The sequence below is a fragment of the Microtus pennsylvanicus genome, chromosome 5 (genome assembly GCF_037038515.1).
Source record: "Microtus pennsylvanicus isolate mMicPen1 chromosome 5, mMicPen1.hap1, whole genome shotgun sequence".
NCBI lineage: Eukaryota > Metazoa > Chordata > Mammalia > Rodentia > Cricetidae > Microtus > Microtus pennsylvanicus.
In genome coordinates this window covers 137,012,755-137,037,421 of record NC_134583.1, presented here as the reverse complement: position 1 = coordinate 137,037,421, position 24,667 = coordinate 137,012,755, and the positions used below count along the sequence as shown (strand labels likewise).

General features: G+C 48.4%; 2 protein-coding genes across 2 annotated transcripts in view; one reads left to right on the top strand and one right to left on the bottom strand.

Annotated features, from left to right (window-relative positions):
• Positions 1–6,194, bottom strand: part of Eno4 (enolase 4) — a 39,824-nt gene extending 33,630 nt beyond the window's left edge. Inside the window, exons 1-3 of the mRNA XM_075974548.1 lie at positions 5,893–6,194; positions 3,963–4,091; positions 2,419–2,609 (exon numbers count right to left, since the gene is read on the bottom strand). Of these exons, the coding sequence (XP_075830663.1) occupies positions 2,419–2,609; positions 3,963–4,091; positions 5,893–6,057 (485 nt within the window). The 5' untranslated portion in view covers positions 6,058–6,194. The remainder of the gene's footprint in view (positions 1–2,418; positions 2,610–3,962; positions 4,092–5,892) is intronic.
• Hspa12a (heat shock protein family A (Hsp70) member 12A) overlaps positions 5,923–24,667 on the top strand; it is a 149,747-nt gene continuing 131,002 nt past the window's right edge. The window contains exons 1-2 of the mRNA XM_075974542.1: positions 5,923–6,058; positions 21,969–22,056. Of these exons, the coding sequence (XP_075830657.1) occupies positions 6,056–6,058; positions 21,969–22,056 (91 nt within the window). The 5' untranslated portion in view covers positions 5,923–6,055. The remainder of the gene's footprint in view (positions 6,059–21,968; positions 22,057–24,667) is intronic.

Below are 24,667 nucleotides of genomic sequence, written 5' to 3'. Positions count from 1 at the left end.
AGAGGTGGAAAGTGATTGAAAGGGACCCTTAGAAATCAAACTTTCCACAGTTTGGCTGTCTGACATAACTGTGCTCTTCCTGCTGAAATAAGAGGCAACCTCCATCACAGGAAACCCCTGATATTGTCTTGTCGTGCCAAAGACTGCCTTTATCCACCAGGACCCATAGTTTGGACAAAAGAAGATACCTGCTTGTAGATGCCTGTCTAACTCACAAACTACATGAACCAGTCCAGATAGGAGGTTTGGGAGGGAAACCTCCAGAAGAAAATATGCAATAAAGTAGTAGAAGCTGTAGCCAAAAAAATAGAAGTAAGGAGAGAGTGGTTCATTTAACTCAAAAAAGACAAAAAAAAATTGCCTTTCAAAGTGTTTGTTTGTTTGTTTGTTTTTTTGTCATTAACCAACTCTGAGGCAAACAGCACAACGTGCATTGCTCAAGGCCATGCAACAGAACTAGAAAAGAGGCTGTGTTGACCTGGCCTGGCCAAGGCTGTTGACGCCTTGCACCTGTGTGAAGGAAAGACGACTCTAACCCAAGACCTCGTGTGGCGCCAAATAGCACTCAGCCTGAGTTAGTTCTCTGATTTTCAGAGTGAAAAAACAAAACAAAACAAAAAAACACACCTTAATGCATGGCTAAAGGTCTAAGCCTGGGTTGTGTCTGGAGTGCAGAATGTAAGCGACAGCCAGGTGTCCGCAGGCAAGGGTCTGAAGCCTCAAAGTTGGCCGTTCTCTGATAACCTGGTCCTTAATCTGAGAAGTTCCCTGCAGAAGAGGCTGCAGGCTGGCCCCACCTTACACAGGGAACAGGAGAAAACCAGACTGTTTTCACTTGCTTCTTAAACTGTCCCTTTCCCCAGTTCTACAGTCCAGCCTCTTACTCTGTGGGTCGCAACTTCCCGTGGGGTCAGGTAAATGAATGCTGGGGCTTGCGGACTATTTGGTAATACTGGAAGGTTTCTGAACATGTTAGGAGTGAAAATTCATTCCAAATCAAATACTCAATGAATCTGAGGTGCTTGGAGCAGCAGACCCTTGTGACTTTGGGTCTGAACATGTATGTGTGCTTTGCATTGCCACACCACACCAATGAACCCGCCTGAAACACCTCCGGTTTAAGGCCATTGTACATTACAAATTGTAGTGATTTATTGTATATACAAGCTTCTTGATCTTATAGAAACACCATGGTTTAATTATATAAACCAAAAACACTTATTATCTCCCCAACAGGTAAACAATGAATTCGTGTCTCTTCAGATTGTATATTAGAATGTTTGATTTTCAAAAGCACTGCTTCAGCTGCTGACCTGGGTTTCATAGAAAAGTTGTCGCGTGAGGGGAGGGGAGATGGCTCTGCAGGTAAGAGAGCATCTTGCTCTTGTGGGGGACCCAGTTCAGTTCAAGCGCCTACACCAGTGGTTCTCAACCTGTGGGTTATAGCCCCCTGGGTGGAGTCACTGTTTGTTACAAGGGGACGGGGCTTTGTTTGTCCCAGCTGCCTGGCTAGCTTACACCGAAATAATCACACAGAAACTGTATTCATTAAATTACTGCTTGGCTCATTATCTCTAGCCTCTTATTGGCTAACTCTCACATCTTGATTTAACCCATTTCTATTAATCTGTATCACCACATGGCAGTGGCCTACTGGGAAAAAGTCAGCATGTCTGTCTCTGACGGTTCCATGGTGTCTGTCCCTGACTCTGCTTCCTTCCTCCCAGAATTCAGGTCTGTCTTCTCTGCCTACCTAAGTTCTGCCCTATCAGGCCAAGCAGTTTCTTTATTGATTAACCAGTGAAAGCAACACATAAACAGAAGAAACTCCTACACCAACTGTTTCACTGGGGGCGCCTAAGATCCCTGGAAAACACAGATGTTTACATACAACTTATAACAGTAGCAAAAGTTATGAAGTAGCAACAAAAATAATTTTATGGTTGGGGTTCAGCACAATATGAATAACTGTATTAAAGGGTCACAGTCATAGGAAGAACCAACACAGTGGCTCCTAGCCACCTATAACTCCAGTTCCAAGAGATCCAATGACGACCTTTTCTGCTTCCTCTGGGCATACATGTGGTACACATACATACAGGGAAAATATTCATACATATAAATGAAAAAAATAAAACTTTAAAGTCTAGCTGAATAGGTGGGGTCCAGGTAAAAGCGGGATCCCTGTCCCAAAATACGAGGTAGAGAATGACGAAGGAAAAAATCACTGGCCTTGAACTCTGACCTTCACAGCACGCACACTCGTGTATGCACGCAAACGCACACCAATGGTTTTTAAATTTCTTGGGTAAAACAGGACTTGAGTGACACAGGTCTAAGAAACACTGCTGCCTGGGGCCATTTTATTGGCAGGTGAAACGCAAAGACACGAGTCAGGCACTCATACCCAGCTGTTACCTGAGCCTGCGGTCCACCTCTGCCTGGTTGGAGGGGACCAGACCCCACAGCTCCTCTGTCATGCATTCATTGACCCACTGCAGAGCCGTGCTCACTGCCAGGTGCCGTTCTGCCTCCTCGGCGTCCGCCACCTCTGGCGGGGCGTTCTCTGCGACTTCAAAGTGCGCAGGTATCACCACAGAACAGATGTACTGGCAACGACACAAACGGGTTCCACACTTTCTCCGCCTCTCCCAGGAGACAGGAAACTGAGTTCATCTAGCATTTAACATTAATGGTATTTTATCACCTACTTCAAGGAAGAAAACAACACATAATTTTTCTCTATATTTGCATCCTGTTGAAATATTGAGAAATTTGACTTCATGAACCATTTCAAATTATTCTCTTGATAAAATACTGGTCTAAAAGTCCCACACTGAACTTTCCCTAACACTACTTCTCCAAAAAAAACTAGCTACAATTTACCCTTATTCTTCTCCTCTCACAGGCTGTGGCAATTTTATTTATAAAAGGTAGGTAACCACATGAATTAAACAGTTAAATTGTTTTTATTTTTAAATTTACTTTTATTTTCTTGAGATAGAATCCATGAAGGGACTCTAGCCAGCCTTGTCCTTCTCCCCCATTTCCTCTGCCTTCTAAAATTCCTTAGATGATATTCCTAAAGCTGCCCACCAAGGTTTATGCCCTTATTTGGCCACTTCCTCCTCCTAAGGCTAACTACCAAGGTCCAGCTATTAAAGTACCAAAGTCTAGCAATCAGAAGCTACCTTTGGCTCACCTAATTAACATGTCCAATTAAAATAAAACACCTCATCCTCCTAACATGGGGTTTCCCATTTTGCCTTTATTAAACCGCCATTTGCCAATAGGCTATGCCTGCCCTCTCCCTGTCCAGAGGCAGTCCTTTGTCCTCCTGAGACAAACACCCCTTCCCCTTCTCCCTCTATCTCCCGTCTTTGTCTCTTATTCCCTGCCCTTTGTCCTTCTGGGACAAATAAGTCTCCTAAGAATCCCGAGCTACTACTGGTCCTTAAGTCTCAAGTAGCTCAGGCTGGCTTTGAACTCACTAAGTGTAACAGAAGATCGCCTTCAACTGCTTACTGGTCCTCCTGGCCTCTACCTGCTGAGTGCTGGAATTAAAGCAGTGTACCACGACATCCAGCCACTAAAATTATTTACATTGTTTTCTTTACTTAAATCATTATTCTACATATTCTCGAACACATAAACCCAAATGTAGACATATAGAATGCATTGCATTGAAATGTCAGGATATTAAAGGTATTTTCCTTTCCTTTCTCTCCTTGGGATTGAATTCAGGTTAGCATGTCATGACTTTTATCAAAGCCACACTACATTGCTGATTGTATGATTCAAGCATATATGATACTCGTGAATAAGAAGCATATGGATGAACATGTATCTGCTTCACAAATACTGAATCCCAAAACATTACGTTTTTGCAGTTTGGAAATTCTTGCTACTAAGTACAGAGCTGGGTAGGATACATTAAAGAGCAACGTTGAGCTGCCTCATACCTTGGGGAAGTTTTGGATGGTGCAGGAGATTTCCACCTGGAGAGTAGGAAGTCCCAGTCCATCCAGTATGATTTTTCCCGCTACTTTGCATATGGAGGGAGGCTTTGCAAGTTTAGAAAAGTAGTTTGCCTTCAAGACACACACAAAAGCAAAAATCAGGAAACCACATCGGATTTATCTTACAAAGGCCAGGCACACTGACTCTCTGTCCTACAACACTTCCCAGATCTGGATGAGTTCCACACCTCTGCTAGGACAGCCCACGCTGGAGCAGAGTCTCCAGCCCAGGGGGTGCTGTGTTGTATTCTCATTGATCTCTCATCAAGAATGCAGAGAGCCATCTTCATCAGCAGACCTAGTACCCCTAACCCTAGTAAGTTCAAAGTCAACCAACTCCCTGACACTTCTTTCCAAGTCATGGAAGTTACTGATCTTTACAACAGCATGATGCGTTCAGATTGAAGAAATCTGAAGGGGGCTGGTTTTATCCCACCCCGCCCCATCCCACCTCTCACTCCCAAACAGGCGTCTGGCTTCTGAAGAGTGAAGTTAAAGACAACAACAGTCTTTCCTGTCATCGCTGATGTATAGTCTACCTCACTAAAAGGCCTCTGGGGAGTCTTAGTAATTCCAGTTTCTCTTAAGTGGCAGAGCACAAGTCATTTGGAAGGGATCCAAGATCGATGTGTGTCCTGGGCAGGGTGACCTGAGTGGTATAAAAAAGAGGGCTGAGCAAGCCATGGGTAGCAAACCAGTAAGCAGCACTCCCCCGTGGCCGCTTCTTTGATTCCTGCTCAGACGATGTTGCTGACGGCAGACTATGAAATGGAAATGTAAGCCAGGCGAACCCTTTCTTCCCTAAGTTGCTTTTGGTCGGAATGTTGTAAAAAAAAAAAAAAAAAAATAGAAAGAGAACTAGGGCCGTCCCTAACCAAGGTACGGGAGATTCCAGAGAGCTGGACAAACCAGTGCCAAGCTGCTAAGCACACTGGGGAGACCATCCCACGCGGAAACAAAAGTGTGAGTGTCTAGCTTTGCACACTGAGTGCCTATGAGACAGGGTTTGAGACCAGAGAATGTTAACAGCTCCTTTAGCAAGAGGCCTTAGGGACTGAAGTCCTTATCATGCCTTCACCCACTTCACAAATGTTCCTGTGTACCACTGTCACTTAAATACCGAGGCACAAGTTCTTTAGTTAGAAAGAGGAATTGGGTGTTTTTGGTCTTGTTTTAACCATGCAGAGAGTTTCTAGGGACTGAGATAGCAAAGTGGTACCCTAACTCACTATCCCCAAAACAGTCTCTGAGGCACAGGGCTCCCCTCTTAACAAAAGCTCAACAGCCAACTGGAGGAGGCGCCCTGGGAGAGCTCAAGGACGCAAAATCCAGAGCCCTGTGGAGAGAGCCTCCAGCGAAATCTGCAGTTTTGGAATTCACTGGCCCGTGAAGTTGGGTACCTAGCAAAAGAAGGGTGTATGAGGTATGCAAACCCTGGTGCCTAGGCTTGGCATCTGAGAAATCTGGAGGCAGTGGAAGCCAGGAATGAGGCTCGGGGGTGGGCTGCGGCCTAGTCACAGCTCAGTCCCGATCCTTGACAGAAGCAGCAGAGGCGAATTTGGCGTTCAGGTCTGTGTTTTAGAAAACCAAAGACGGGCGGGCTCCCTGCTTCGTAAAGAAGCCCGCAAGCTCGGGACAGCCTCCCAGGCTACAGGGCTGCCCAGTGTCCCCCTCGACTCTCGCTTCTGCGCCTCAACTTTCGGTCCCCGGGATAACATATACCGGCTTCCCTCTCCGCATCCTCCCAGCTCGGGTCACTGACCGCCTGGCCCCAGCAGCGCGCAGGCGCGACTCCACGGCGCAAGCGCAGCGCGCTGCCGCAGCGTGGGCCGGAGGGGAGGGGGAAGGAGGGGAGCTGGCCGCAGGTCCCTACCAGGTGCCCGTAGACGTCCGCGGGCTGGAGGTAGAAGGTGGAGTTGAGCAGCTCTTCCAGCCTGCGGGGGACGTCATTCTCCTGGTAGTACGCCATCGCCTGCTGCTTCAGCTTCTGCAGGTCCCTGGTGATCCCACAGCTGCGGCCGCTGCCTTCTTCCCCCATGGTAGGACTCTCAGGGCTCCAGCGGGGGTTTCGCTAAGGGGGCCCGCCAGCGTCTTTTGGTCGCTAGGCAACGCAACGAGATTCCCGACCCCTAGATCTCGCGAGGCTTCCTGCCCTCAGTGCAAGAAACCCTTTGCTTTCCATCGTTATCCCGCGCGCTTCTTTGCGCTTCGTTCTCAGTGTTCTTCCAGCCTCATTTGTTAGTGTTTCTCCCAGACAGGGGTAGCATTTAACGGTTGTTTGAGTTCGTTTTGCAGAAGCTGGGGAGCGGTACCCGCTACTTTTATCTGTTCCTTAAGGAGGGAGAAGGGATGCAAGAGCTCAGGGTGCCCTTCCTGAGCCGTGGAGGTCCCGGGAAAGCATCCATTCCAACCCATCAGCGTGCTTGCCGCACGCCTCGTGATCCTCTCAGAAACAGCTTTGCACACCCTTCCCGGGGAGATTACTGAGGGTGAATTCTCTGCGAGGAAAACTCTATGTAGGCAGTAAGGATAGTTAGTGATGCTTTGGAGAGACCCAGGGTGCTGGTGGAGGTGACGCCGAAGCAGCGCTTGGGAAGGTCATTGGGTCCATGGCCTCTGCAGAGGGCTCCCCGTATCCTGTGCCAGTCTGGAACCATACGCAATGATAGAATTTACTGTGTTCTAGATACTTTGATGGCGCAGGAGTGGGCCGAGACAGAAGGGGACAGAGTGTTCTCATTTTACCGTTGCCTGTTTTATGTTCCCAACAGGAAGCGGGTTGCTTAAAAGTTCTATGCCTCCGTTGCTCTTCTAGAAAGCATAATCCTACCTGTCCCGTCTGCTTGCAATCACTTAAAATAACCCCGAGAGTGAAGAAGCATTTGGGAACAGTTGTTTTCCATAGTTGTACTGTTGGGTGTAGGTGAATAAAATATGGGAGTCTGTACTGTTACATAACCCGGACCGACACTCCCCTCTTCTGGACTCGCCAAGCGATCTCTCTCTCTCTCTCTCTCTCTCTCTCTCTCTCTCTCTCTCTCTCTCTCTCTCTCTCTCTCTCTCTCTCAGAATGATTTCACTCTTGACCTACCCTCCTGGCTGATTGCAAGTCCTTTGATGGTGGAAGCGGAGGCTGAATCACCTTCCTGTCCACTGCAGAGCTAGCTGCTGACGGCTGGTTTTTTAGAAGATCCTTATATAAAACGAGTCCCCAGTGTTGCCACTGCTTCCATCCCTCTGCCCTTCCTCCTAGCCGCCCACCTCCATTTGTAGACACCGCCTTCACCCATTATGGTATGTGTGGGTCCTGTATCCTAAGGAAAACGATGCTCTACATCCACATCCCCAAGAGCCTGTTCTTTTTTCTGAACTCCTTGCCCACTTGAATCCTGGACCTCAAATCCCATCCCTTAGGGCTGACCCATTTGACTTTCTTCTTCTCATTGTTCCTCAGCTCAGCTTAGTTCTTTGGGCTTACCATCTGGATGCAGCTACTAAACTAACTTTATCTCCAGACCCCGTTTAATTTCTTTTTCTTTTCTTTCTTTTTAATGGGAGACTTTTTATGTATCCTAGGATGGCCTCAAACTGGCTGTGTAGTGGAGGATGGCCTTGAACTTCTGGTCTTTCTTCACCTACCTCCTGAGTTCTGGAATTACAGGCGTGAACCACTATGTCTGGTTAATGTGGTGCTGGGAATGGAACCCCAGCCTTCTCACATGCCAGGCAAGCAGTCTACCAGTTGAATTATACCCTCATTTAATATTTTAATGAAAGACTGGAATTGTTTGGACTCGGACCACTATGTAACGGGTTCTTCCCTCTCTTACCCACTGGCCTCTGTGTTTCATGAGGACAGGGATTGCATGTCTTATTCAATTCTGCATCCACAACTTCAACTCTAATTGATTAGATGTTCAGCAAATAGTTATTGGATAAGTGAATGGGTTTTGCACATAAAAGTCACAATAAATACTTAGCTAGCAAATGTTTTGGAGTTGGGTGGATAATAATTACCCTATTTCATAAATGAGAAACGAGGATAGATACTTAGCCTGTAGAGAAATTGTTAGAGAATTATACCATTCTGCATTTCTAAACATATAGGCTAGGCAAGACAGAAGTGGTTGACTGGCCACACTAGCAAGTGTGATGCATGTTCGGCTCTACAGAAACTAGTGGATCCAGGTAGAGAAGGATGTAGAAAGGTTAAACACTAAGGTTGCCCTTGGGAAAAGATGGGGGAGAAATAATGTAGAGAAAGGATGAGCAGGCTGGGTGAGAGGGTAGAGGTTGGGGAACTGAAGGAGACTTGAGGGAGTGTAGCGTTCTCTTGAGAGGAGCATGGAGCTGTCAAGAGTGGATACACACAGGGCAGTGTGCTCAAGAGTGGGTACACACAGGGTAGTGTGGTCAAGAGTGGGTACACACAGGGCAGTGTGCTCAAGAGTGGGCACACACAGGGTACTGTGCTCAAGAGTGGGTACACACAGGGCAGTGTGCTCAAGAGTGGGCACACACAGGGTAGTATGGTCAAGAGTGGGCACACACAGGGTACTGTGCTCAAGAGTGGGTACACACAGGGTAGTGTGGTCAAGAGTGGGTACACACAGGGTACTGTGCTCAAGAGTGGGTACACACAGGGTAGTGTGCTCAAGAGTGGGCACACACAGGGTACTGTGGTCAAGAGTGGGTACACACAGGGCAGTGTGCTCAAGAGTGGGCACACACAGGGCAGTGTGCTCAAGAGTGGGTACACACAGGGCAGTGTGCTCAAGAGTGGGTACACACAGGGCAGTGTGGTCAAGAGTGGGCACACACAGGGCAGTGTGCTCAAGAGTGGGTACACACAGGGTAGTATGGTCAAGAGTGGGTACACACAGGGCAGTGTGCTCAAGAGTGGGTACACACAGGGCAGTGTGGTCAAGAGTGGGTACACACAGGGTAGTGTGGTCAAGAGTGGGTACACACAGGGTACTGTGCTCAAGAGTGGGCACACACAGGGTAGTATGGTCAAGAGTGGGTACACACAGGGCAGTGTGCTCAAGAGTGGGTACACACAGGGCAGTGTGGTCAAGAGTGGGTACACACAGGGTAGTGTGCTCAAGAGTGGGTACACACAAGGTAGTGTGGTCAAGAGTGGGTACACACAGGGTACTGTGCTCAAGAGTGGGCACACACAGGGTAGTATGGTCAAGAGTGGGTACACACAGGGCAGTGTGCTCAAGAGTGGGTACACACAGGGCAGTGTGGTCAAGAGTGGGTACACACAGGGTAGTGTGGTCAAGAGTGGGTACACACAGGGTACTGTGCTCAAGAGTGGGCACACACAGGGTAGTGTGGTCAAGAGTGGGCACACACAGGGTAGTGTGCTCAAGAGTGGGTACACACAGGGCAGTGTGCTCAAGAGTGGGTACACACAGGGTAGCATGGTCAAGAGTGGGTACACACAGGGCAGTGTGCTCAAGAGTGGGTACACACAGGGCAGTGTGCTCAAGAGTGGGTACACACAGGGCAGTGTGCTCAAGAGTGGGTACACACAGGGTACTGTGCTCAAGAGTGGGTACACACAGGGCAGTGTGCTCAAGAGTGGGCACACACAGGGCAGTGTGGTCAAGAGTGGGTACACACAGGGTAGTGTGGTCAAGAGTGGGCACACACAGGGCAGTGTGGTCAAGAGTGGGTACACACAGGGCAGTGTGCTCAAGAGTGGGTACACACAGGGCAGTGTGCTCAAGAGTGGGTACACACAGGGTACTGTGCTCAAGAGTGGGTACACACAGGGCAGTGTGGTCAAGAGTGGGCACACACAGGGTAGTATGGTCAAGAGTGGGTACACACAGGGCAGTGTGGTCAAGAGTGGGTACACACAGGGCAGTGTGCTCAAGAGTGGGTACACACAGGGTAGTATGGTCAAGAGTGGGTACACACAGGGCAGTGTGGTCAAGAGTGGGTACACACAGGGCAGTGTGGTCAAGAGTGGGTACACACAGGGTAGTGTGGTCAAGAGTGGGCACACACAGGGCAGTGTGGTCAAGAGTGGGTACACACAGGGCAGTGTGCTCAAGAGTGGGTACACACAGGGCAGTGTGCTCAAGAGTGGGTACACACAGGGTACTGTGCTCAAGAGTGGGTACACACAGGGCAGTGTGGTCAAGAGTGGGCACACACAGGGTAGTATGGTCAAGAGTGGGTACACACAGGGTAGTGTGGTCAAGAGTGGGTACACACAGGGCAGTGTGCTCAAGAGTGGGTACACACAGGGCAGTGTGGTCAAGAGTGGGTACACACAGGGCAGTGTGCTCAAGAGTGGGTACACACAGGGCAGTGTGCTCAAGAGTGGGCACACACAGGGTAGTATGGTCAAGAGTGGGTACACACAGGGCAGTGTGGTCAAGAGTGGGTACACACAGGGCAGTGTGGTCAAGAGTGGGCACACACAGGGTAGTATGGTCAAGAGTGGGCACACACAGGGCAGTGTGGTCAAGAGTGGGTACACACAGGGCAGTGTGGTCAAGAGTGGGTACACACAGGGCAGTGTGGTCAAGAGTGGGCACACACAGGGTAGTATGGTCAAGAGTGGGTACACACAGGGCAGTGTGGTCAAGAGTGGGTACACACAGGGCAGTGTGCTCAAGAGTGGGTACACACAGGGTAGTATGGTCAAGAGTGGGTACACACAGGGCAGTGTGGTCAAGAGTGGGTACACACAGGGCAGTGTGCTCAAGAGTGGGTACACACAGGGCAGTGTGCTCAAGAGTGGGTACACACAGGGTACTGTGCTCAAGAGTGGGTACACACAGGGCAGTGTGCTCAAGAGTGGGTACACACAGGGCAGTGTGGTCAAGAGTGGGTACACACAGGGTAGTGTGGTCAAGAGTGGGTACACACAGGGCAGTGTGCTCAAGAGTGGGTACACACAGGGCAGTGTGGTCAAGAGTGGGTACACACAGGGCAGTGTGCTCAAGAGTGGGTACACACAGGGCAGTGTGCTCAAGAGTGGGCACACACAGGGTAGTATGGTCAAGAGTGGGTACACACAGGGCAGTGTGGTCAAGAGTGGGTACACACAGGGCAGTGTGGTCAAGAGTGGGCACACACAGGGTAGTATGGTCAAGAGTGGGTACACACAGGGCAGTGTGGTCAAGAGTGGGTACACACAGGGCAGTGTGGTCAAGAGTGGGTACACACAGGGCAGTGTGGTCAAGAGTGGGCACACACAGGGTAGTATGGTCAAGAGTGGGTACACACAGGGCAGTGTGGTCAAGAGTGGGTACACACAGGGCAGTGTGCTCAAGAGTGGGTACACACAGGGTAGTATGGTCAAGAGTGGGTACACACAGGGCAGTGTGGTCAAGAGTGGGTACACACAGGGCAGTGTGGTCAAGAGTGGGTACACACAGGGCAGTGTGGTCAAGAGTGGGCACACACAGGGTAGTATGGTCAAGAGTGGGTACACACAGGGTACTGTGCTCAAGAGTGGGTACACACAGGGCAGTGTGGTCAAGAGTGGGCACACACAGGGTAGTATGGTCAAGAGTGGGTACACACAGGGCAGTGTGCTCAAGAGTGGGTACACACAGGGCAGTGTGGTCAAGAGTGGGCACACACAGGGTAGTGTGCTCAAGAGTGGGTACACACAGGGCAGTGTGCTCAAGAGTGGGTACACACAGGGCAGTGTGCTCAAGAGTGGGTACACACAGGGCAGTGTGCTCAAGAGTGGGTACACACAGGGCAGTGTGCTCAAGAGTGGGTACACACAGGGTACTGTGCTCAAGAGTGGGTACACACAGGGCAGTGTGCTCAAGAGTGGGCACACACAGGGCAGTGCTGGCACTCGCCTTTAATCTCAGCACTTGGGAGACAGAGGCAGGCAGAACTCTCAGTGTGAGACCAGCCAGGGCTACACAGAGAAACTCAGAAAACAAAACAGAAACAAGAGTAGGACATATGTATGACCTGGAGTCACTGCATCGTGTGCACTGTGCTATATGCCCGCTGGCCTAGAGTCTGGGAGTCCTAGAGAAAAAGGGGGTGGGGGGTATGAAGACATAGCTAGAAGATATCTTCATACCATAACAACCTGAAGGTGGAGATGTTGACAGGAGGGAAATGGGCCAGAGTCTTCTTGAAATTGGAGCTGAGTGCTACAGAAGGATTGAGGACACAGGAGGAGGGCAGCAGCTATAAGAGGAAACAGACAAAGTGAGCTTAGAGCAACAGTCCCAAAGGCAAGGGGAGAGACTTGGTGGTGTGCCAGGTGTGTGTGCCTCTGCACCCATATGCACACAGAGGACAGCCCGTGCACACACAGGATGGTCCGTGCTCACACAGGACAGTCAGTGAGCACACAGGATGGTCCGTGTACTCAGAGGACAGCCCGTGCACACACAGGATGGGCCGTGCTCACACAGGACAGCCCGTGCTCACACAGGACGGCCCGTGCTCACACAGGACGGCCCGTGCTCACACAGGATGGTCCGTGCTCACACAGGATGGTCCGTGCTCACACAGGATGGTCCGTGCTCACACAGGATGGTCCGTGCTCACACAGGACAGTCAGTGAGCACACAAGACAGCCCGTGCACACACAGGATGGGCCGTGCTCACACAGGATGGTCCGTGCTCACACAGGATGGTCCGTGCTCACACAGGACGGCCCGTGCTCACACAGGACGGCCCGTGCACACACAGGACAGCCCGTGCACACACAGGACAGCCCGTGCTCACACAGGACAGTCAGTGAGCACACAGGACAGCCCGTGCTCACACAGGACAGCCCGTGCACACACAGGACAGCCTGAAAGGATGGTAGTCATGCTGCCCTCAGGCGCTGGTTCACTGGAAGCTTTTCTTTTTATATATTTTTCTTTAAATGAATTACCTTTATGACTGAAATTACAGTATGCTGGAGGGAAGGCTATGCAAGTCAAAGCTTAGAGGCAGGTTGACTACTTGGAAAAGGTTATTAGTGACTTAGTTGCTTCCTTACAGACTCCGTCTTCTCTAAAAGAAAACTGTGTTATGTCAAAGAAGCACAGGTAGCCCTCTGTCTACTTCCTCCAGTCAGTCAACAAAGATTTCTTGACTATTTGTCACACGCGAGGTACTCTTCCGGAGCACTGAGGCTCTGATGACATTGCAGCTGCCATCGGTACACTGAAATCAGAGACCGAAAACTCACCTGGAAACCTGTGCACTAGACTTACTAACGGCCTGTCGGTGTGGCCAGGTTCAAGTCAAAAGACTGTTCGTTAATATTCCAATTTTATTTCCCATTGGTAGGCATTTGGGAATGTTGGGAGTTTGGCTACAAAGTACACTCAGATGTGTGCAAATTGTACTTCAACTTCACACCTCTGTTTTAATACCTTGGTGATTCTTTTCCCATTTCTACTGAGACTCAGTGTCTAAGGACTCTTCTGCAGCATCAGAGCACGAAAGGAGTTGGTGTGAGGTTAGTCCTAAAAATACCGAGCTGGAGAACCGGAGGTGGGAGAGAAGAGAAGGCAAGGCACAGAGCAGCAGGAAAGGCTCAGGGATTGTGAGAGTGATTGTTTAGATGTTTCTTGGGGGCTGCTATCAAGTGCTTGTTAATTCTTCTTCCCGCATTTGACATTTGTGTTGAAGTCATTTTCACAGGGAACTAATGAACATGATTGCAGGTGCCTTTAATCACAGACTCCTAGAGACAGGGTGGATGGAAACGGGAGGAGGAACATTCACCTTCCTCCCCGAGTTGCCAAAGCCGAGAGGTAGGATTGCCAAACTAATGGCGATTGTAAACACCGAAAATCAAATGCTAAGTAAAGTGGGAATGATTGACTACTAAGTAGAAGCTTTTTACATATTTTTATTTTTATTTACCAAAGCCCACTGGCAGTAGCCATTATCACTGTAGTAGTAACAACAAAACTGCTAGCAGCAGCTGCCTTTGACTGGGACTTTTCATAGGTCTTAAATCTTCCAGACATCAACCCTCTTGAGTTTACAAACCAATGTCAAGAGGTGATTGGCCAGAGTGCACACAGCTCCTGCAGAGCAGGAGGGAAACCTGAACGCAGGTCTTGTTGACTCCTGTACCCGTTCATTTCCCATCATGCACCATTCCCATTGTTGTAGGTTCTGTTCTCTCTTGCTCACTCTTGCTGGTCTTTGGTACTGGTCCCCCTTCCATAGCACAGCCAGTTGAATGGCTCACACTGAAGTCTTCAGAGACTCAGGGTAGATCATGTGACTCTTGGTGACTAGTTCCTGATGTGACCAGCCCTTGGAGCCCCCTGAGATTCTGCTTACCTAAGCTCCATTAGAATTTAAACACTCCAAAGAGGTGTGTTGGGACATGCTAATTATGCCTTTACCCAGGTCCAGATTTAAACATGCCCCAGGCTCAAATCATACTCATGCAGAAGTAGTTTTAAAATATTACATTACAGCCGGGGTTAAGACCCACAGCTCTGAATCAGGTAGAAAAGAGAATGACTGTGAATTTTCCTCAAGAACGAAACAGGTACAGTCAAGAAAGTCCAGAAGTATTGAGTCTTGGGATCGGAACTCCTAATTTCAACTCTGTGACCTTGTACACTTCACATGACCTCTGAGTCCGTTTCCTCGTTGAATAGTATTTTCTTTTTAAATTTCATAGTATTGCTGTGAGGTTAATAAAAATCCACGCACTATTGTCTTGGGCCTCACAGAAATCGGGGACGGGAAAGCACAGCATTTGCTATGGGTTTTGTGCTGTTCTATTGAAAATCTTTCTTTAGCTCTGTACAGAAATCTAGATGGAGTGGACGGGGAAACCCTTTCCTTTTAAAACAATATTAGTGACCTTTGAAAGTGATTAGTCTCCCGGGAAATCGTCACTTTTATCACAACCTTTAGCACTTAGGGAGCGAAGCAGAAGGCTCACACAGAAGCTAAAGTGTGACCGCTCAGAGCTGGTGCCCTGGCAGAGCCCTTTCCGATTCAGCCTTCCGGTCATTCGTTCAAAGGCCTCTGACACCGAGGACCCAGGGATACTACACTAGAGACGCTACTCTGGCAGTTTAATTGGTATTTTTCAGGAAATAAACATGCAGTTTCCATACAGCCAGAAGTAAGGCAATTATCGAGTGAGTTCAGAACATAAAGAGAAGAGGGAAAGATCGGGCCAAAGAGATTCTCTATATTTTGCGGCCTAAGTACAGTCTAATAAAGCCGAGGAATGCTGAGAAATGCCCTACATAGCTAGATTTTTCTCATCTGCACTTCCCTTGATACAAGTAATAAAATAAGGCTTTTATTTGAATGAAGAAAATGTTATCCTGTATGTTTTCCACACGGGGAGCAGCAAAGAAGAAAGAGAAAGGTTCCCAGTCAAGAGGACCTGTCCAGTGGGTGTCTGTTTTCTTGTTTACTGTTTGTCTTAATGCCTGCTGGTGCCTGAGGCAGCCAGGAAGGGGCATCGGGTCCCCTGGAGCTGGAGTTAGAGGCAGTTGTGAGCCACCCAGTGAGAGCACTAGAAACTGAACTGGGGTCTGAGGCCAGAATAGGAAGTGCTTCTAATCACCTAGCTCTCTCCCCACTCCCAAGTGTGTTATCAAGTTGTGGCAAAACCCGAAAAGTACTTTGTCTAACCCTGTCGCAAAGGAGTTGAGGTTTGGATCTCGCTTCCCGTCTTCCCGGTCCCTGGAGTTGTTGGCCTTATCAGATTTGTTCTTGCACTTGGGAGAGAGTTAATAAGTTGTTTGACTTTTGTGATTAAACTTAAGAACCTGGCTGAAGGGGATTTCCAGCTTCTCTGAAGTTGGCCTTTAAGCTGCTTAAGAGGGGTAATCTGTTTCTTATTAGCCAAATCAAAAGACTGTCTCTGCTTTTCCACTTTTGATTGCCAGGAGCCTGGCCTGGAGTCTAGTAGTGATGTTAAAGCTTGGAACGTTCAGTGTCAGAAGTTTGGGACTTAAGTTTTTGCATTTACAGCTGACTGTGCAGTGGTCCTGGGTTTGCTATCTTTGTCGCTGCTTTATCTTTCTGGCTGGACTTGCCTCGGTATTGTCCTGTTTGATACATGAAGAATTCTACTCTTTTCAGTACTCAAAACAAAATAAAACAGTGGTCACAAATTCAGAGCAGAAATCACTCTTCAAGAATTGTGATCTGAGGAACTGAATTCTAGGACTTTGGGTGAATGTAATCATTTGAGGCAAACTTCTCAGTCGTGATCTAATCATGTTTTTCTTTTTTAATATTTATTTATTATTTATTATGTATACAGTATTCTTTCTGTGTGTATGCTTGCAGGCCAGAAGAGAGCACCAGACCTCATTACAGATGGTTGTGAGCCGCCATGTCGTTGCTGGGAATTGAACTCAGGACCTTTGGAAGAGCAGGCAATGTTCTTAACCACTGAGCCATCTCTCCAGCCCCTAATCATGTTTTTCAAATACGCCAGTCATGGGTGGATGATTATGGGAGCACTGTGCACTTTTCAGAGTTGAGGAAATACACTAGATTAAATTTCCGCTCCAAATTTTACATAATACATTGAATTCCATGCTAGCAGAGAATGTGGGGCTAACATTGTAAGAGTCATGATAAGGATTATTTACTCAGAAAAAAAACAGGGCTTCCATTAGTCCTCCAAGAAGAAACATTCCTTGAGGGTGAAAGACTGAAATGTCCCTTCTCAAGGTACACAGCTGAGCACTTGCATCTGCCTCTTTAAATGCGGGAGAACCTGAGAAGGAAGAACATAAAATGAGCTCCTAGGACAGGGAATTTTTGGGGAAACCCTGTCAGCTAACCTCAGCTCTCTGGTCCTACTAAAGAAGTTTTCTATCTCTGCTATTTTGAGAGCACAGTTCCTGTTTGAGGGATCAAGGACCATGTGTGTATCTGTCTGTGTCTGTGTGTCTGTGTCTGTCTGTGCCTGTGTGTGACCCTCTGGGTTGGTCTGTCCTTTGTTTGATGTATGATGGACACACCGTACTCTCTAACTGTGGACAAGGATTTTACCCCCGCGCCACCCTGTGTCACCTGTAGCTTGTGGTAGGCATTTGTAAGCCATCCCAGGGATTCAGACGTGCTGGTGTTGATAACCACAAGTGTGTGTCGATTCCAATCGGATATTTTAAAATAATCTGTAACTCTGGGAGAATATCATTGTTGAGGGAGGCCGCCTGTTCATTACCCGGCCGCCCAGATTCCAGAAATAATCCACACAGAAACTATATTATTTAAATCACTGCTTGACCCATTAGCAGATTCCAGAAATAGTCACCCAGAAACTATATTATTTAAATTACTTGAGCTTGACCCATTAGCTCTAGTTTTTTATTGGCTAATGTGTACATCTTAATTTAACCCATCTCTATTAATCTGTGTATTGCCCCATGGCTGTTGCTTACCGGGTAAAGTCCCGGTGTCTGTCTCCATTGGGGCTACATGGCTTCTCCCTGACTCCACCTTTTTCCTCCCAGCATTCAGTTTAGTTTTCCCCACCTACCTCTATTCCCTGTGTGGGGGCCCAAGACATTTTCTTTATTAACCAATGGTATTCACAGCATACAGAGGGAAATCCCACATCATATCATTGGAGTAAGGAGGCTGGGATTTGTATCAAACTGAAAAGAAAAGGACAAAACAGGAAACTTCTGGGGTTAGTCAGGCTTTCTGACTTCCAGAAGAAGGGGAACCGCAGAATAGACTTCCATTGGAATGACTGAAGTCGGCTCCCATGGCTGCAGTCACATCTGACTTCACCATCCACGCTGCGGTTGAAATGTTCACTGAGCGCTCTCTCTTGCCTTCCACCAAGGCCTTTCTTCCCTTAGCCTGTGATTCTGCACTGGCCTGGGTCCTGTGAAGGCCAAGCAGCATCGCTATCTAACTGGAAGATGCAGAACCCACATTGCAGCAGGTGCCATACCCATCGGCCTGAGGTTGCCTTTGAATGAGTAGAAGGAATCTGACTGCATTCTTTAGGTAATTCCTAGTGGCTGAGATACATGTCAGTAACAAATACAAATGTGTGGGTTTATAAGTAAGTTAAGAGGCTCAGGCTGAGCTGTCTGTGGCTTTCACCACAACTCTGGGTTTTAACCCTAGGAATAACTACTCAAATTAGCTACAGATGAGCCTGGGCTATGGTTCTCATCACTGTGTGCTTTTACCTTATTAGTCGAGCATGTGTGTCAGAACAAGGCGATGTTTTAAAATGCATTTATTAGCTCTAGGCACATGCCTCACAGCTTCACAAAGTTTGCTGACTGTGAAGTTCAGATGTACTTAGCCAAAGGTTAATTTATACCTCGTGAGTCAGGTCATTTAAAACACACCAGAGAGATCGCCATTGGGAGTAAGCGGTAAAGCAGCTTGGTGTGGACTCTGGGATTCCTGTCAAACCTCAGGCATCTTGTGCAGAGCCGAGAGGACACGGAAGAAATGGCAGCAAGCCTGCGACTCCTGGCAGATTTGACATTTAGTTCCTTTGGCTTGTTTTGTCCTGTATCAGATAGTCCTTTTTATCCCCTCCAACATCACCCCCCCCACCACACACACATACACACTCACATATACACACACAGACACACACTCAGATACACACACATACAGTCACATACACACATACACACTCACACAGATACACACACTCACATACATACACACACACACTCAGATACACACACATACACACACAGTCACATACATACACACTCACACAGATACACACACTCACATACATACACACATACACACCCATACACATACACACAAACACACACACACACACACACAGCATATACTCTAAAGTTCACACAGAGGACACAGGCTGTCTGTTCCCACCCCCTACTCTGCTCCTCCCACCCAGACAGCCAAGCCTCCGGTGTGATCACAGCCAGGAGCCTGCATTCTGTTCTATTCTTTGATTATGGGAATTGGGTTTCTGCCCCCAAGTGTTCGTGTTCCCCTGCTCCTGACCTCAAGGGCTAGCCTCAACCTACTTTCCCGTCCAGACCACTGATGGATAGGCAGAGCTGCAGACTATATGTCTCTCAGCCATTTCTCAACAGGGTCAGTCTTCTGTGTTTTTGAGATCAGAGTCTTAGAGCCAGACAGGGCTTCTGAGCATATGCATATTTTATCTAGTTCTATATTAATCATCTCATTATATATCTAATTAATTTTACTGACAAACTATGTCCTTCTAGCTGGGCTGGAACTCACTGTGTGAAGCTGGCCTCCAACTCACAAAGATCCATCCTCCTGTCTTTTCCTCTTATGTGCTGGGATTTAAGGTGCACACTGCCACACCCAGCTCTAAAATGCCTTTTAAATATAAATATAAATAAACTTTAAGGTTCACTCTTAATGGCTCCCAACCCAATTCTTCATAGTCAAGGATCACATTTCCTTAGTAGGCCTAACTTTAAAGAACACTTCCTCGCCTTCATTTTCCTCCTTGGATAAGTAGATTAGGGGAAATACGTATTCTAATATGTGTGGTATAATATGGTGTAGTGCATATGATTTCCTAATTGATTATCAGTCCTGTGTGTTCTAACAACATGAGATTTTACAATCTGAACCCCCAAATCACACATACGCTGTATTTATATATAGTGAGGGTGTCTGTCTACAGCTGGGGCACCTTTGCAGTTAGTGACTTTTCTCCGGACCCCTTGTGAGTGGTCTTCTCGCGGCTGGTGGCTGGACTCTGTCAGCAAGCCCTCAGGTGTTCTGCCTTTTGAATAAGTACAGTAAAGAGCATGTCTACTGCCTTAGCTGCAAAAGAACAGGCAGTGCTTGGTGGCCAAAGTCGACTCACCTGAAACTTTGTTCCCAGAAGACACATGGCGACTAGCACTTCTAGCCAGTGATGCTGGAAGCCAGTTCTTCCCTTGTTTATCTACAGACCTGGACCTTCAACCTGTCAGAGGAAAGGAACGACCACTAACAAGTTTCCTCTTTATTCCCCGGGAGGTTCATGCATACGACATCCTCCCCCCAGGTGACTTACTCCCGCATCCCAGCAAGGCAAAGCTTACTTAGTAAAACTGTTTATGAAAACTCCTCAAGTGTGTGGTCCCCATCCCCACGGTGTGTCACTGCTGCCGCCAAGTGACAAGTCAGAAACATCCTCAAACCCTAACAATCAGGGCTTTCATTCTTCCAGTCCCAAACCAGGGGCCCCCTGCTATCACTCAGAAAGACCCGTCCCCTCCCCCAACCCATGATGCACCTGTGGGGTGTCCTTTGGATGCAGGGTTCTAATAAAAGAATATTGTCAATCGTTAAGAAAATAGCTTCTCTGATGACATCTATCTAGTTTTAGGGTTAAGCATGGTCGGGTTTTGTTGCTTAATGTGTTTGGTTAGTCTCTCAGAGTCTTATGCAAAAATCATGGCAGGCCACAGGAGGGAAATTCTCCATCTTAAACCTCATCGGTCACATCTCCAAACTCCAGTAACACAGGAGCACTTGGGGTTACACGCAAAGACCCTTCTCTTCCGCCACCTCATTCCTGAACTGGGCTAAGAGCTTTCCAATTGCTGTGACATTTTCAGCCAGGGAAGAGTAGTGCTTGCTGCGGTGTAGTGTTTTACAGGCAATTGCTTTATATGATCAATGGAGCAATTCCCTTACCAGAAAAGAACCAAAGCGATCAAGTTAAATCATTAAAGAGAGAAAGAGCAAGTCGGGAGAAAAGGGTTCATCTCATTAGCGGGAACCAGAGCTGCAGGCCCCTCGCGCCCTAAGGCCACACAGTGCCACTGGCCCTTTAAGACAATGACTGCGCTCCCTCAGCTGCTGCCCGCCTCCCTTCCCCAGAGCTGTTGACGGGCAGTCCATTGTGGCCACAGTAGGAGGGACCTGCAGAAAATGTGCCAAAACCAGGCAGGGGCTTGAGGCTTTCAATAAGCCCCACAGCTGGAGAGAAGCCACCGTGCTAAACAGCAGGGCTGGGACCAGGCATGTGACGGGAAAGGGGTCAAACCCTACACCTCCTGCAGGCTTTCTAGGCTCAGTGTGCTTCAATTGGATGGCATCTTCTAGCTGGTGTTTCTCTATTTGCTTAATATGCAGAGGTATTTAGCTTAAAAGCAGTAAATGCCTGGCGGCTAGGAGGAGGTTCCCCTCCCTCCCTCTCCACTAAATGTTACTAAGAGCAGCCTAAGTAGTTTCTCTTTCTGCCTCGAGCTAAGACTGTTTTCTTTTTGCTTCTGTCTCATGACTCATCCCAGGCATTTTTTTTTCTTTGCCACCACACTGCTTTTGCTTGCCTTGACTCATTAATGCAGAGACAAACATGACTCTCCTGCCCAGGGTTTGCCTGGCACTTACCCACATCCCTTACGTCCTGAGGGCTGGACTCTTATGTCCCCCCTACATTTATTGCACATGCATCTACCATGTACCCACAAGTGTTCTGGGGCTTCCTGAAGTCCGGAAGTAGATGAGGTCTGCCTCCCACTCATGCTGTGTGGGGTCCAGAGGAGGGAGTCCATGACTCCTTTACTGACGGTTTTGTGGGAGCCGTTTTACATCCATGTCCCCTTCTGAGAATAATAAGCAGGGTCGGGGAGGCCAAGAAGGGATCTGGGGTGCTCTGGTTGCCGTGCCCAGCGTGCCTCGTGCTCTGGAAAGTCAGGCGTGAGAACCTGGTATAGTTCCTGGCTCGGGCAGCGCTCACCCATCCACAGCTCCTCATACTCAGATAACAGCTCCCTGCATTCCCAATACTTCCATTCCCTCCCTTCCCACTTGATACAGAGAGGCATTTTTTTTTTCTATCTTACAGATGATAACATCTGAGGCCCAGAACTAAGCACCCAAGGCCAACAACAGAGGGACTGGGTGTCAGGTACCCTGCCCCAGGAGCCAAGCACCTCTGCCATCCCCACCCCGCAAACAAGAGGAAACAAAGCAGAGTGTTCACAGTGCAACTCTCTTCTTCCCCTCCTGCAGATGGAGAGTGTCGGTGTGTACGGATTCTGTGGGTGCAAAGGAAAAAGCAAAGTGAAGTGCGATTCAAGGCGGGAAATAGCCACAGCAGGTAGGAAACGAACTCTTGTGTAAGTATTGGACCAGGCACATTGGGAACCGGCGCATTTACACGTAGGCACACATGCCAGCAACATCGGCCTCGCAGAAGGCACAGCTGGACCCCGGGAAGGGTTTGAAAGAGTATGAGTGTTTCAGAGGGACTGTAGATGGCATGTGGAGGGGGACCTGGCATCTGCTGGCCCCGTGGGGCTCTCTCTGTCTCCTGGTTCCGCGCCGGTGGCCTGGGAGATCAGCTGCATGCCCTGCCATATGCGGGCAAGACGAGCCGGCCTTTCTGGTGTTCCGAGCTTGTTTATGCTTTAACACGTCTATCTGTCTCCTTAGAGGATGGTCTTCTTACCCCCTCCTTCCTCATGCCTCCCTCCAATTCCGGAGAAAACAAGTGGGCTATTCATGCAAAAAGAGAAGAAAAGGGTGAGCGGGGAGGGGGAGATGCCACCGACAAACTCCACTGAAAGCCACTGGCTGTTCATTTACATTCACACTTTTAAAAATGTTAACTAATGATGTTAAATGGTCCGCCAAAGGTCCGGGCAGGTCAGCTGTGGAAGTGTCATTTCTGCCTAATTAGGGCTCTTGTGGCTGCCCCAGGCCTTCCAGTGGAACTGGTGACAAGCAGGAGCTGACAGCTTCAATTGCTGCCAGTAGGAAGGTTGGGCTGGTCCTGTTTTCGAACTCAGCCAGGTGTTGGCTGAATGGGGGAGGGGGCCTGGCCAGTCTTGTCTTGTGTCAAGGTCAAGAATGGGCTTTGCCAAATCAACCATTTGGATTATCTCTGGGAGGTCCTTAGCCGTCCCTGCCCAGACTTTTCAAGTGGTCCCAGACCCAGATGCTGGGTTTTCTCCCCACCCCCTCCCGAAAACTCAGGGGGGAAAGGATAAGAAGAATAACTTGCTCCGGCCTAGTAAACACCAATGAGAAGAAAACAAAACCAGAGGTTTGTTTCAGAAAACTCCACGTGGTCATTCAAGGGTTAAAAAACCACCACCAATAAAACTGCTCCAGCACCGTGAAAAAGATGGGCTCAGGGTGCTGGATTGTTCCTGCTACACAGTAGGTGTCTGCTCAGTTATCTCTCGGTTTGAGGCACAAAGTTGAGAAGGTTTAGAAGCTGCTAAAAAATTTTTTCTGTGCCTGCCGGCACTGTTCCCAGCATAATTTCCGAATCTCTTGGTTGCTCCTAAAGTAAACACGAACTTGTAGGTTGATACTATAACCTTGGTTTTTTGTTTTGTTTTGTTTTGTTTTGCTGTGCTTTCATAGCAAAACAAGCTACGTGTCCTTGGTGCTGGGTACCCCTGACTGCAGCCCCCCACAGAGATGATCCCGCAGCAGAGGCAGGGCACCTGGGTCCTCCCTGGCTGGGTGTGAATTAAACACAGAAACGCATGAGAACGCATGAACACGTGCACAAACAGCGCATTATTGGGTCTGTGGCGTGACAGTAGGGTAAGACACGGGCACTTGGGAACTGTGCCATGTTATGGGGGAAACTGATCTGGAAAAATCAATGCTTGATGAAATCCAAAGGTCTGAAGAGGTAAGGAGTGTCTAGGGCTTCAGCTTCTTTTGCTTGCCCTCCCCTTCCTAGCTGTGACTTCTGTTTTCTCTCATTCTGAATAGTGAGAATTGAGGCCTGAAAAGTAGACTATCTATGCTGATGTGTTTTTGTCAGAGGAGGCTTACAAAGGCTAAACAGGGTGGCACTCAGAAGCTCATCTGGGCCAACACTCAGCACGAAGGACCGAGTGCTCAATACCAGCGACAGAACTCTCTCCCTGCCTCCCCAAGTGCTCATGACTGGAGATTATGTGTCCTTCTGTGGCAATGAGCTGTTTTCTCTAGTCAGTGAACCTGCTAAGTGAAGACAGAGACTGGATACTCTCTGAGCCATGCCTCTTTGGAGCCTGGCACAGAAGGTACTCAGGGCACACGAGTAAAGAGAACCAAGAGGAAGGCTGCACTCAGGAATGAAGTATGAAGAAACTGTCCTGGATTTATTCCAGCAGCTACCTTTGTCTGCCCTCCCCACTGTGGGTCTTGTCTTAGGCTGGTTCCTCCTCACCCCCATCGTGCCACGGGGAATCTCTTTCTCCTCCTCCTAGGTGACCTTTTGTGCCTTTCCAGTTCCTGGGGCTGTTGTTATCTCCTGCTTTCTGCTCAGGATGTGTGGCATCAGCTCCTGAGAACAGTTCTAAGCCCCTTCTGGGCTCTACCTTCCACACCCACCTCCCTTTCAGAGAGTCTTGACCCTCGAAGCTGCCATTGCAGTGGCCTCCTCCGAGGGCAAGCCATTGCTGTGTGAATCTTGTAAGTGCAGAGTCTCCTTGTGGTTAGGAGGATAGGTGTTTGAAATCATTGGGGAGGGATTAGTTACAACGAAAACCTAAGTCAGATTAGTTGATTAGTTACAGAGATAAAACAAACAAGACACCTTTGATCACAGAACGAGAATCATGTGATGGCAACAGTGGGATTCTGGTCACGACAGTGACCCTGGAAAGGGAAAGTCGAGTTTGGTTAATTTTGCTTGAACTCTCTGAAAGGCAGCTCTGATGGTTGGTATTATGTTGCTGAGCTCTTGAGAGTCTTCTCCAGAT